We start from the raw sequence: 14,882 nt of genomic DNA on the forward strand, positions 1-14,882 counted from the left end.
TAGCAACATTCGCAAAAGAATATTATAAACTGAAACTTGTTAGCAGGAAATCCACCCATTAAACTATTACCATTATGACAGGGATGTAAACCAAAACATGCTAACAAGGGAATCAGTGACCATTGTCACTAAAGCAAACAAGCAAAGAGGAGTGTTAGTACCTAACAAGGTCTGCAATAGTTATGAGGGGTAGATGATGCTCCTTGGCAAACTCTTGTAACCTTGGTAAGCGTGCCATTGAACCATCATCATCAACAATTTCACAAAGCACTGCAGCCGGACGCAATCCTGCTAGTATTGCAAGATCCACAGAAGCTTCAGTATGACCAGCTCTCTTTAGTACTCCACCTTCTCTGTATTTTAGAGGGAATATATGACCAGGCCTCCTAAAATCACTAGGTTTTGAATCTGCAGATGCAAGTGCCTGTATTGTATTTGCCCTATCTGCTGCTGATACACCTGTGGATGTGCCTACTTTTGCATCCTGATATTCAGATAAGGTTTACATTAATAATCCTTCAAATTTGCATTGGAAGAAAGAAAATCAAGGAAAGAGCAATTTTTATAAAAAAAGAGACACAAGAAATTACACTACATACCACAGTTAATGTAAATGCAGTTAGAAGTTTCTCGTCGTTTTCTTTTTCTGGTACCATTAGGGGCAGGCCGATCCTGTTTAGATCTTCTTCCTTCATTGCAACACAAACAATTCCAGTTCCATGCTTCACAATGAAGGCCAACGCTTCAGGGGTTGCTGCGGATGCTGCCATAATAAGATCACCTTCATTCTCCCTGTCTTCATCATCCACTGCAATAACAAGCTGCAGAAGCATATATCAAGAAGAAATTATGAGTTATAGCAATCTTGGAAATGGCTATACAATCTGATGTTTGACTAAATAAAAATTATAAAATTAATGGGATCCAAGTTTCAGTTCATGTAGGTACAATCCAATTTCAGATAGAATTTTTTCCTTTTCTTATCTATATAAAGAACATTGCAAGTACTGAATTGAGATCTAAACTGGAGAAACAAAGATTGCAATTTTTACTACACTCTCAAGTTCTCAACATCTTCTAAAAATCAAGGTAATGCAATCATCAGATGCATAGAAGAGCTGATATTATGATCAATCCAATAATCAAATTGAATTATTAAAAATTATCCTATGACACAAGTGTAATAATAGTTTTCTTAAACCTGCAGAAGAAAAATACCAATAGGGACAATTTGAAGTTAGGGTTCACAATATAAAGCCCTGTATAATGAGGGTTGGGAAACTGACCTTCCCTTGTCTAACAGCTTCAATTGCCTCAGGGATGGAGCAAAATCCCTTTGACGGGCAGTCAAGATCACCATCATCTTCACTAACAAAAATTTGATCTGTAGGCTGGGTGATTTCTGCATCCACTGTATCGAATGCAATTGTGTCAGTGTCGAACTTAGTTGATGTAACAAAAGCTTTCCCTAGACCAATCACACTAACACCACTAGGCATGACCAAATTTCCCATTTGAATACCTGCCTCGTCAACCCCTCCAGTGTTTTGCAAAGATCCACTTCCCATCACACATCTACATTTTAGAAATGATGCATTCTTCTTCAGAACAACAGATGATTTTAAAAAAGTATTTTGCAAAGTGAACTGCTCAATAGACCGCAATCCTCGAAAGGCAGCACAAGTGTTTTTCTCACTGAAACACAACAGAAAGATGTCAATCTACAGCATTCTCATTTACAGGGACCACTTACTCCTGACAGATGCATCACTGAAAGCTTCAAATAAATAACCATGAAAAATTAAATGACATACTGAGACTAAGGACCAAAGAGAATTTGAATAATTAAATACTGAATATAGAGTAGTTTTGACAAAAGCTCCAACCAGCCTCAAATATAAGATGGGTTAAGAGTCACATTCCACAGTATAATAGCGACATCGAGGTGGTCAGTTTTGAGGAATAGCAGGGGACTGCAGTGTATAAATTATTTAAATAGAGAGATTCAAATATATAAGCTTTAATTGTTACCAAATTATTACATTTGGATAAAGTAGATAAAAACAATGTCAAGCTCAAAAAGAACATAGTATGTTTATAGAGAATGGTTGAGAACATGAATGAAGGTATACTAATTAACTACAATAGTCCCAATTTTGGCAGAAGAAATAGAACTAGAAGTATTGAACATATTATGTGCCCAATATGTTACTTCATACAACTAAACAACAGAACACTACACAACAATCCACACCATTCTTTTGATTAACATAAGATCAACATGTTTCCGAGTTTATAACACAATGAGAATAAGAGGTGTGAGCACATAATACCAAAGGCACACTATTTGGACAGCATCAAAACATGTCGAGGAAACTGTTGTATCCAACTTCCCTGGAGTGCCTTTGGGGATACTTGTAGATTTTGTAGAAAATTATCATATTTTGCATCAAGCAGGCAATGTTTTGAATTATTCCTTCAAGCCATGAGTTTCACTTGTATGAATAGTATGAAGATTCGAGGGTGATTAATTATGAACCATGCATAGTCCCTTCCTCTTCTTTGCTTCCCCTTCAAATTCACAGCTGCAAGTGTAAAAATGATTCTCATAAGTGTGAGTGGCAATGCAAGTGGGTGATTGAGTTACATAGAGTATCTTTAGAGTGTCATAAAGGACATGGGAGAAATTGTAGGACTCTGTTGATGTGTATTTTGTACACGACCAAACACAGAATAAAATACCTAAAGCTACCTTATCCTCTCTTGAATAAAGCTCCCGAATGCTGAAGATATCGCAAAAGGATCAATCAAAGAAGCTTCAAGGTTCCTGTTATGTAGGATGTCTACTCGTGGATAAGCTCTTTGTGGTATGATGTGATTTTGCTGGAATCACAAGGGGACTTACACTCGATGACCTGAACGTTTGATTTGTTGGAATCACAAGTCCTATTTACTAACTGGAAGACAAACAAATGGCAAAAGATGCAGGGTTCAGGAAGTCTACTCTACCACCTAGAATGCGAGAAGATGGATGAATGACTAGGCGGAGTCCTACTAGGCTGGGTCTCACCATCAGGCTTGAACAATTCGACATCAGCTCAATGCGATCTTCTAAGGGGTGCTTCCAATACGTTCAAATCGTACACCATCAGACACTGATCACCATTCAAGATAATGCATGAACAACAGACGTGTAACGACTTAAGATTAAGCTCATTTTATTCTAGTTGACCATGCAAGGTGCACTTACCATCAGCAAGAGGCTAGTGGTTTGGATTAGACGGATTCCACATAGGTGCATTCAACAATTTTCTTCATTCAATCTAATCATCTACCATCTAGAATTGAAGATTCAACAAGAAACCCTGCATATTGCAAGAAACGACACACTTCACCATAACTTCAATGAAAATGGAGTTTATTTACAATCAATGGCAACAATTTCTTGCCTTGTCCTCCTATTCTACTCTAACTGCTATTCTATTTGCTATTAATCATTAGCTATTCTAACCTCTATGACCTAACTATTCACCTTCTAACTATTAATGACTAACTCTTAGCCTTTACAAATGAGGAGCCAGGGCTTATATAGCGCTCTCAATACAATTCAATGGCTCAGATCAATTTTAGATCAATGGCCGAGATTTTACAATGAAAACCCTAATTAGGGTTTGTTACAACCAACTCAATTCTGACCAATGAAATAATTGCATTATTTGGACACATGTTTTCTCTGGAATATTCGACCAATGGATAACCGGGGTAGGTACATCAAAGTTTGTGCCATCTCCAATGAGTCAGGTACATTGAATCTAGACACGCTGAGGTGGACCAATCCGACTGGAGGAGTGATGACTGGGATGCCACCTTGTCTGACACTTGTAACTTGGTAGATGCTCAATTTGATGATGCTGAGAAGCTAACTTTAATTAACTCTTCTGAAACTGTCTGCTTCTTCAACGAACCCTTGCTTTAACCTCCTTTGTCTTTGATGTGCAGGATGGATGGTGTACCTTTCCTTCAAATGCTGGACTGGAAGAGGTCGTCCCTGATGACGCTGGACCGGAGAAGGCCGTCCTTATTGATGTTGGACTGGAGAAGGCCATCCTTGTTGATGTTGGACTGGAGAAGGTCGTCCTTGTTGATGCTGGACTGGAGAAGGCCGTCCTTGTTGATGCTGGACTGGAGAAGGTCGTCCTTGTCTTGGCCTGGTCTTCTTTTAATTGCAAGACAAACCAAAAGATGATCAAGGACACATAATAAATTTATTTCAACATAGCATTTTCTACCTTAGATCATCAACAAGAAGATATTAAAATGAAGCTTGCTCAAGATTCTCCCCAGGGACAGGCTCCATAAGAATTTCGCCCTAGACCCTCTGGAAGGGTCAGGCACGAATTTTGCATTCCTAGCCAATTTAGACCTCTTTTCAACATTACCTCACAATTAGCTCCTCGCCTGACCCCAAACAAGGTGAAAAATAGTAGTTTCAAAGGATTTCGCCCTAGACCCTCTAGAAGGGTCAGGAGCGAATTTTGCATCTTTGGACAAATTCCATCATGTCTCTACTCCAAAATGCCTTCCAAGGAAAGCACACACTAGCTTTCCTTCTCCTCACCAAAGGCTAGGAATCCACAACTTGACCTTCCTCATGGGCAAACTAGGTGATTTTGAGAATTTCGCTCTGGACCCTTTGGAAGGGTCAGGAGCGAAATCCACTCTTTAGCTCAAAATCCTTACCTCTTGGACTCAAAACCTATTGAAACACATGCCTATGGCCATCTTTAGGTCCAATTTGCCTTGCTCACCATCTTGGCTTAGCTCAATCTTGAAGGAAAAAGGACATTTTGTGAATTTCGCCCTGGACCCTTTGGAAGGGTTAGGAGCGAAATTCAAGTTTTAAGCTTGATCCTTCATCTTCTTCATTCCAATCTATCTTGCAAGGCTAAATAACATCCTTCCATCCTCAACCACGCCCTAACAATCAAAGCCTTGGCCTCATACAAGGGAAAAAATAGTTGATTTGAAGAATTTCGCTTTGGACCCTTTGGAAGGGTCAGGAGCGAAATTCATTCCTAGCTTGTCTTCCCTTACTCAATTCCTTTCTTCTCACTTTGTCTCCCCTTGAATCCCTCAATTGGATCTATCTCTCAACTTGACAACATTTGCTTGATCCTCGGAAGGCCTAAAAGGGAAAATTCGCTCAAAATCATGGTCAGGGACAGGACCTCTCTAGGATTTCACTCTAGACCCTTTGGAAGGGTCAGGAGCGAAATCCTTGTCTTAGCTCAAAATCTACATTTTTGGTGGCCAAAATCCATTCAAGGGCAATCTTAAGGGCTTATCTTACCTAGGTCTAGGCTTGGCTTGGCACAAATTTTGGAGAAAATGATGGGTTTTAGAATTTTCGCTCTGGACCCTTTGGAAGGGTCAGGAGCGAAAATCTTGGTTTGGGCTAATTTCCATCATTTTTCAACACCAATTAACTTCAAAAGGCAAGAACATGTCTCCTCTCACCCATCCAAGCCATGAAAACCTAACGTTTGACTAGACTTGCAAGGAAAATAGGTGGCTTTAAGATTTTCGCTCTGGACCCTTTGGAAGGGTCAGGAGCTTTGGACCCTTTGGAAGGGTCAGGAGCGAAAATCACTTTTTGGCTCAATTCCTTCAAATTTGATAATCATTGCTAAGTCAAAGTCATTCCTGAGGACCTCTCCCATCAAAACTCGCCTTAGTCAGCACTTGGCTTGGCACAAAATTGGGAAAAAAGGTGATTTAGAGAAAATTCGCTCTGGACCATTTGGAAGGGTTAGGAGCGAAAATCTTGTTTTAGGCTCACTCCTCCATCATTTCAACTTTGAATCCACCTTAAAAGGCAAGAAAACACTTCTCCTCTCACATCCAAGTTATAGAAACCCAAGTTTGACTTGATCTTGCAAAGAAAATAAAGGTTTTTAGGAATTTCGCTCTGGACCCTTTGGATGGGTCAAGAGTGAAATTCACATTCTTGGCTAAGATCTTCACCTCATCCACCTGTACTCACCTCCTAAGGTTAGAACATGTCAAGACACCCCCAAACATGCCTAAGGAACTATGAAATTGGTCTTGACAAGTGATAAATTGAGGTGCACAAGGATTTTCGCTCTGAACCCTTTGGAAGCGTCAAGAGCGAAATTCCTAATCTTGGCCAAGATCCTGACTTCATTTTCACATTTCTTCATTCAAACTAGTGTTTTTACCTTCATTCAAACCTGGGAATGCGTTAGTTCTAGGTTTTGGTCAAAGTAGAATGTCTTATGGAGAATTTCGCTCTGGACCCTTTGGAAGGGTCAGGAGCGAAATTTGACATTTTGGTCTCTCCATCAGGATCATTTTATGGAATATAACATTTAAGTATAAGAAGGAAATGTCACTTATACTTTAAGTTATATTCCATATATATTGTCAGGATGTTTGAGAGTGGTTTCAAACCTCCAGGAGTTATATTGCAAAATCTAGTTTTTGGAGGATTCTTCAGTTTTCCAGACTTAGTCAAATTTCAGGATCAGGACATTCCAGACTTAGCCAAATTTCAGGATTAGGACATTCCAGACTTAGCCAAATTTCAGGGCATTTGAAGATCAGGATGACATTCCAGACTTCATCACTCACCAACTTGACCTAGCTCAGACCTTCAAGAATGATACTCACTCGCCAAGCAAGACACAATTAGCAACAAGAGCAAAACCAGGCCCTAAGGAAGACTTTCAAAGAAACCCTAATTCTGGGGCCCCAAAGACTCACCTCGGCTCAAGCAGAGCCTGCCATCCTAGTGATCCCCCTGGCGACACTCGAAAAGCAAAGGCTAATAGACAAAACTCTAGAAACCCAGAAAAACAAACCCTAGAAAGTAAAAAGCAGGGGTCCCCATTTGTAATGGGGCGATGTGTGAATACGTCACAACAGACTCCCACCCCTTTTTTTGTTTCTTCAAAAAACTGACTGGTTTTATTGTAGGACTAAGCGTTTAGGGTGTCATAAAGGTTCTGGAAGAGATTGTAGAACCCAACACCTTTGCTTTCTGTTTTTCTGGGAAAGCTGACTGGTTTTTCAAAGAAAAACAGGGGATTCCTGGCTATCCCCAAGATGGTCAAAGGATGTCATAGAAGTTGCCACACATCTCAGCAATCATCCCTGAACACCCAGCCTAATCAGTTGGCGTCCCTGATTTCTCCGTGCACATAAGATGGCCAGAGGACATCCCTATGGAAGTTAGGACATGTCCTTGTGTATCCCTGGCAGTTTTTATAATAGACAAAGTGCTCAACTCAAACTATATATACATGTTCATTATAATGAAAAAAGTCAGGGAAATGGCTCATGAATACATTGTCATATATTTGCCTTACACTGAAACAATGACGAATTTTCTCATAATAGAGCAAATGGCAAAGGGTATCAAATTCTTAAAATATTTAAAGACTGCAATAACCTAAAGGCACTATAAGATTGTTTTTGTATTTACAATTCCCACTGATGGTTAGTGGATTCAAATCTCCTCTTAAGAATAAGGCTGGGTTACTAGTTTGAGCCCTAGGGCCTATCAATTTGGCTCTGGTCCAACCTGGGGGCCATCTAGAGTTCCATCCCCAGCCTATGGGTCCATCCAGGATGAACCCAAGCAAACCTGCAAAGAATTTAGAGGCTTTTCATGCCCAAGCAGAAAATTTACTACTACTTACAAAAAAAATCTTATATTTTGACTTTATAATTGATCAAAGACCCAAAAATACCCCACGAAACCCTACAATGTGGATTCTAGTACACTATAATTTTTAAAGGCAAAAACAAAGTCATTTCTCTTATTGTGAATGAAAAACAAAAATTATCATTCATCCTTGCTAAACTTTCATTCTTGTTTGCCATTGAATGAATAGAATTGAAGATTGCTTGGTTAACGTTTCAAAGTGGTTGGATTTTTATTCCTATGCATTTGCAAGAGTCTATTTGTCGCCGAGATCATAGAGGAAGATTTTAGCAAAAGAGATAGTTTTTCAAGTTTTAGATTTTTATTTTTTTTAATTTTTTAAACAAATGAACTCTCTTGTTTTGCTTTAAGTTTTTGTTTCGTTTTCACTCTTCTATGAATCCATAAAACATGCTTAATTTTTTAAAATGAATTAAGTTGTAAATATATTTTTTGTTTTCATCTGTTTCAATTCTACGAATGTGTTGTTTATTGAATTTGTTCTCAAAGGTATTAGAATGGCAACCAGTTCTAGCTCTATGAGCCAACCCCACTTCAAAACAAACCCAAATGCTCCCCTTTGGAAATATGTATATGGTACAACAGCTTCTAGGTGGTGGGGGTCATATTTGAATTTGCAGTGTTTGTAATGTTATGTAATGTCCACTTTTGGGATTGCCCTGAATCTTGCCCTTGTAAATATCAAAGTCTGCTAATTTTCACCCTTATTAATTCTGATATTAGATATTGACCCATTGACTTTCTTGTCTTCTTTGATCTTATGGATGGTTCCTCCAATTCCCCCTTCTCAATTGAGTTAATCTCTTCATTATATCTTCATTTGTGGGAAGTCACACCTCTTCATAAGAAATGAGTCATCACTCTTCATTGCTGCCCTTTAAGAATAATAAATTATTCTTCAAACTGATATCCCTTGGATGTCCTCGTCAAATGAGACTTTCTCCTTTTTATATCCTCCAATGTGAGGGAGAGGTCACACCTCTTCATCATGTATGCCCCTTCGGCAAGAGACACACCCTTTCCACCATTAGCACCCTTTGAAAGAGTGCAACTCTTCATTACCTGGAACACAACCTTTCACATTCAGATCTGCACTTCTTATTTATATCAGATCTGCACTTCTGATTCCCCAAATTATCCCCTCAAATGAGGTTCTCTCCTCCCTTTTATATCTCATGTTTGAGGGAGTCACAACTTTTCATTTCATGTCTTTGACCATTCAGTAACTTAATTACAATTTAATTATATTTAATTGTATTCTTTTATATTTTAATTTTAATTTTATTATTATCATTTATCATTAAATTGTATCTCAAAGTGGGGACATTACATGTTAGGTATTCAAACTCATACAGTTGGATGAAAAGCCATTTGTGCCATATCTCTAGACTAGGCATCAACGCTTGCCTAGGCAAAAATAGTGTACCTATTCCAGAAGCACAATTCACAGAATTTATTAATGAGAAAAAATCCAAATCAAGTAGCAAGCCACAAATCAAATCACCCTTTGTTAAAGAAAGGATCTCAAGGAATGAAGCCCCCACCACCAAAGTTATAATCTTCATCCTATAGAGAGCCACACATTTTTGGCTACACTTAAAGAACAACGTGTGGCCTTTATGCATAAGAGATCAAAGGAACCGTTGGAAATAGCCTTTCAAAAACAAGTCTCTAAAGATTGCACATCAACACATAACAAGATGTCTCTACGTGAATGGATTGGCTTTCAATGTTATTCGCTCACCATATTGGCAACAAATGGTTAAAGAAATTAATGAGGCTCCAGAAGGGTACTGTTGACGTGTATTTTGTACACAATCATACACAGAATAAAATACCTAAAGGCATCTTATCCTCTCTTGAGAAAATAGTCTCTAACTGCTGAAGATTCGCGTAAAGGATCAGTTAGGTAGACTCCAAGGTTCTTTTAGTGGGGTCTCCACGTGTGGACAAGCTCCAGTGGTATGATGTGATTTGCTGGAATCACAAGGGGACTTACATTGAACTTCCGATCTGCTTTGCTGGACACAGGCTCTTACTAACTTAGATTTGAAAAAATGAAAAAGGAAGGGCGAAGAGAGGATCTAATCCTAATACTAAGAATGTAGGAGCAATGATTTGATTTTTGACAAAACTCTAACTAGATCTTGCTTTGACATCAATGGAACATCTACACAAGACTAGTGCGATCTTCTAAGGGAGCTTTATGATGTTCAAATCATCACCGCAGGCATAGATACCATCCAAGTTGATGCATATCAATGAAGAGGCGACAAATTGAAATTGAGCTTAAGCTGAATGATTCCAGTTGACTACGCAAGGCAAGTCTGCAATCAACAAACTGCTAGTAGTATGGATGTACGAATTCCACCATCAATCAATCACATTTCCTCCATTCATCTAATTATCTACCATCTAAGATTGAAGACTTCAACAAGAAACCATGCAAATTGCAAGAAAACGACATATTTCACCATTACTTCAATGAAAATGGAGTTTGTTTACAATCAATGGCAACAATTTCTTGCCTTGTCCTCCTATTCTACTCTAATTGCTATTCTATCAACTATATTCTAACTCTTCCAACTATTTACAACTCTCTCTAATCTTCTAAAAAATTCCCTCTTACAAAATGAAATGCCTGGGCTTATATAGTGCCCACAATACAATTTGATGGCTTAGATCAATTCAAGATCAATGGCCAAGATTTTACAATGAAAACCCTAATTAGGGTTTGTTACAACCATTACATAACATTTAATGCTTGACCAATGAAATAATTGTATTGCTTGGACACATGTCCCTTTTAGAAAAATCGACCAATGGATAGCCGGGGTAGGTACATCGGAGTTTGTGCCACCTTCCATGAGTTAAGTACATTGAATCTGGACATGCTGAGATGGACTTCACTGATTGGAGAAATGATGACTAGGACGCCACCTCATTTGACACTTGGAACTTGGTGGATATTCATCTTGATATTGTTGAGAAACTTGCTTTAATTAATTCCTCTGGATCTATTTTGCTTCTTCAACGAGCCCTTGTTCTAACTCCTTGCGTCCTTGATGTGCAGGAAGATGATGTACCTCGCCTTGGAACGCTGGATTGCCCTTGATGATGTTAGTCCAAAGAAGGTCGTCCATGTCCTGGCTAAGACCGTCCCGGCGAAGACCGTCCTGGATCCGGCTTGATTTTCCTTGAAGAGACCTCCATTTGATGCCTACACAACATTTCAAAATTAGTACCATGATTTTGCAATACATAACATAAATTAGAGAGCAATTTTTTAGGAAACTTAATGATAAGTCCTTTATTAATCATTTCCTAAAAAAAACGATTGAGCTAAGGAAAAACAAAATTTCAAAATTCAAAATTAAGGCAATGACAATCAAAATTCGAAATTAAAACAAGAGATCTTGCCATACCTTACTTGAGAGCTAACTCTAAAATGCAAAATGAATAAAATCGCCTAGGCAAAATTTGAAATAAGATGGTCTTGATGTGATCTTCAAAAGAACGTTCCTCTTATCAACTTCGCCACCCTTCAAGTCTTGGACGTGATTCCCTCTTCAAGTTAGCAATTTCGCCATCTTTGATATGTCTTTGACGTGATCTCCAATGCCTTGGACAAGTTCGTACTTCCTTGGATAGTACTAACGCCTTCCTTTGGATATAAATTCGTACCTCCTTGAACACAACTTCGCACTTCTCCCTTTGTCTTCCTTAAATCGCACTTGAGATGATAAAAATGATAATGTGAAAATAAAAATCTTTCACCTCCCTTATATAAGCGCCTCTCATCATTCACCCTAAGGCCGACTTTTGTGAAATAAAGCAATTTTAAACGATTTTTAATTAAATAATAAAGGCCGACCTCCCTATCTAAGCGCTCCTCTTGATTTTTATTAATTAATAAATAATTAATTAAATGCCTTTATCATTTAAATTGACAAATTCGATTTTTACAAGGCAAAATAATTAATTAACATTAAGCGCAATACTTAAATGCTATTTTTAATAAAATATCGATTTTGTTAGCATTTAAATAAATTAAAAAATGTGTTTTAAGCGCCAAAATGAAAAAGTGAGAAGATACGTACCTCATCGCCCTGGTCCCTGACTGGGGGACAGGAGCGATCCATCAATTTGATCATAATTCTTGCATTTTGACGTTCAAAGTTCTCATCTCCACGTTGATTTTGCGATGTTTGTTGGGTCCTTCAAGCTTGAATGTCTTTCTTGTGCGAACAAGTGCATCTCATGACCATTATCGCCCTGGTCCCTTGGAGAGGGACAGGAGCGATCTCCATTCTTTTACGTGAGATTCTTCATTCTTGATGTCAATTCCTCATCCATTATCCTTTAAACAACGTTTTGAACCTTTTGCAAGTTTGTTTTGCCATGATCTTCGAAGGAAAATGAGTGCTTTGGCAAATATCGCCCTGGTCCCTTCCTGAGGGACAGGAGCGATCCTAGTGTCCTGGCTCAAATTTGCAAACTTTTGATCTTCGTTCTTCGTTCATTGCCTTCCAAAGGACGCCCTTGATCTTGCGTGAACTTGCCTTGACATGCATTTAAAGGAACATGAGTGTTTTAATGAAATCGCCTTGGTCCTTGTCCAAAGGACAGGAGCGATATGGGTTCCTTAGCTTAATTGATAGCATTTGGACGTTCCAAACTTTGATATATCACTTTCAAAAGACGCCTTGGACCTCTTGCGACCTTGGAAAACCTTGACCTCACGTGATTTTTTGCATGAATTAGCAAATATATTCAACATCGCTCTGGTCCCTTCCTGAGGGACAGGAGCGAATTTCAAGATTTTGAGCTTGTCTTTGCCTTTTTCAACTTGCCATTGCCTTCATTGGGTAAAACGTGGTCCCTTGATCCTCCTCAATCACTTGATGCGTGATAAACTTTCAAAATTTAGAACCTTTATACAAATTTCGCTCTGGTCCCTTCCTGAGGGACAGGAGCGAACTGGGAGTCTTAGTGCAAATCTTTCAATGTGACGACCTTTGTAACTTTGTGCTTGATGGAGATGCTTCGAAACGTCCTTGGTACCTTGTTCTTTGCCTTGGAGTGTCCTGATCTTGGAGGGACGGCAATATAATCATCATATCGCCCTGGTCCCTTGGAGAGGGACAGGAGCGATTTGACCCTCTAGGCAAAACTTCATCATCTCATTGTTTTTGATCAAGTCTGGTTGCTCTATCATGCTCATTTCGTCCTTCACCATGCCTTTGATGTCTCGATTCGTCCAAACAAGGTCAGGAATGGCCTAACTAAGCATTTTCGCTCTGGTCCCTTGGTGAGGGACACGAGCGATTCGCCTTGGTCCCTTGGAGAGGGACAGGAGCGCTTTTCGCTCTGGACCCTTGGAGAAGGACACGAGCGAAATTTGACTTTTCGCACTCTCAATCAGGACAATTTTAATGGAATATAACATTTAAGTATAAGTGACATTTCCTTCTATGTTTCTTCTTTCTTATACTTTAAGTTATATTCCATATATACTTTCAGGATGTTTGAGAGTGGTTTCAGACCTCCAGGAGTTATATTGCAAAATCTAGTTTTTGGAGGTTTTTTCAGTTTCCAGACTTAGTCAAATTCAGGATCAGGGCATTCCAGACTTAGCCAAATTTCAGGATCAGGACCTCACTCAAGCCGGACTTGCTATCCTATGTGATCCCCTGGGCGACGCTTCAAGTTATATTCATTTGATAAAATGCACCTCTCTGGACCTTTTCACATCGTCAAGACGTTTAAAATCCTGCAAGGACAAAGCAAAATTGGATTTGTAGCTCCGGTCCTCCACTGAGGGACAGGAGCGATTTAGGCAATTAGCACTGTTATGGACGTCCCAAAAATCTTCAATTTATATTCAACGCATTTATCTCATGTTTTTCCTTGTTTTTGAACGTAAACTTGCCTTGACCTTTGTCTGGATTTTGCATAATGAAGGAAATCGCTCTGGTCCCTGGGAGAGGGACGAGAGCTACAAGGTACCTCGCCCTGGTCCCTTGGAGAGGGACAGGAGCGATATGGTCAATATAGGTCATTCTCCTTCGTTTTTGCATATCAAATTATATTCATTTGGCAAAGTATCTTCCTTCGGACGTCCTCAAATCATTAAACTTTCAAAATCTTGCAAGGACAAGACGAAATTTGAATTGTAGCTCCGGTCCTTCACTGAGGGACAGGAGCGATTTTCCTCCTTGAGGCATTTCTGTGCTCATGAAAATCTTCAATTTATATTCAATGGAAAGATCTCGCCGTTCTCCATCACTTCAAACGTAAAATTTGTCTGGACTCTGCAAGGACAATGAGATATTTGGAAATGAGCTCCCGTCCTTCACTGAGGGACAGGAGCGATTTTGCTCCTACAGGCCAAAATAACAAGATTTTTCACATTTTAACACTTCACGAGGCGAAAACAAATCAATTCCAATGCCCAGGATCAAACTTCAAAAAAGTCAAAATTTGGTCAAAATATTCAATCAGACAAAAATTCACATTGACGGTCATCATTTAGACAAGTTTAAGCTCTGCATGAACATTCCAATTGAAAATTAGACCATTTTGGCGAATTCATTTCATTCAAAATTTGCATTCTAGAAAAGGAAACTCAAAAGCTCCCAAAACCGACTGGATTTTGGCCTGAAAAGACAAAATTTAAAACCCTAAGGTTTGACCCTAAACCCAGACGACCAACTAACTAACAAAACCCTAGAAAAAGCAAAGCGAAAACGAGCAAAACGAGCAAAAAACATGGGTCCCCATTTGCAATGGGGCGATGTGTGAAAACGTCACAACAGGTACAAGGCCCTGAGTTTTGAGAAAGTATATAGCACCTTATTTGGAAAAGAAGTGAAATTTGTAGAGGAATCCTTTAAGCCCATAAGGATTCGAAGGCCAAAGCAAGGGTGTCCATCACTTTCGATGGACGGAAAGATGCGAGAAATTGGCCATTGATCGATGGTATTGCTAAGTTGTCGAATCAAGTATGGATACGTGGGTACAATACACCGATATGGCAAAACTTTTGTGGGGGGGGCTCGGTATGTCTATACAAAAAGCATATAAAAATCATAAATATACATTTAAAAAAATTATATAATATTTAAAAATAATA

At 38.9% G+C, this 14,882-nt stretch overlaps 1 protein-coding gene across 3 annotated transcripts in view; it reads right to left on the reverse strand.

The window, feature by feature from the left end:
• The window catches only part of LOC131049172 (bifunctional riboflavin biosynthesis protein RIBA 1, chloroplastic), a 53,594-nt gene that overhangs the window by 23,908 nt on the left and 14,804 nt on the right, over window positions 1-14,882 (reverse strand). For all 3 annotated transcript variants that reach the window (XM_057983205.2, XM_057983208.2, XM_057983207.2), the window contains exons 3-6: window positions 1,523-1,695; window positions 1,287-1,411; window positions 600-821; window positions 162-484 (exon numbers count right to left, since the gene is read on the reverse strand). In XM_057983205.2, coding sequence (XP_057839188.2) covers window positions 162-484; window positions 600-821; window positions 1,287-1,411; window positions 1,523-1,695 — 843 coding nt within the window. The remainder of the gene's footprint in view (window positions 1-161; window positions 485-599; window positions 822-1,286; window positions 1,412-1,522; window positions 1,696-14,882) is intronic.

The sequence above is a fragment of the Cryptomeria japonica genome, chromosome 5 (genome assembly GCF_030272615.1).
Source record: "Cryptomeria japonica chromosome 5, Sugi_1.0, whole genome shotgun sequence".
In the NCBI taxonomy this organism is placed as follows: Eukaryota; Viridiplantae; Streptophyta; class Pinopsida; order Cupressales; family Cupressaceae; genus Cryptomeria; species Cryptomeria japonica.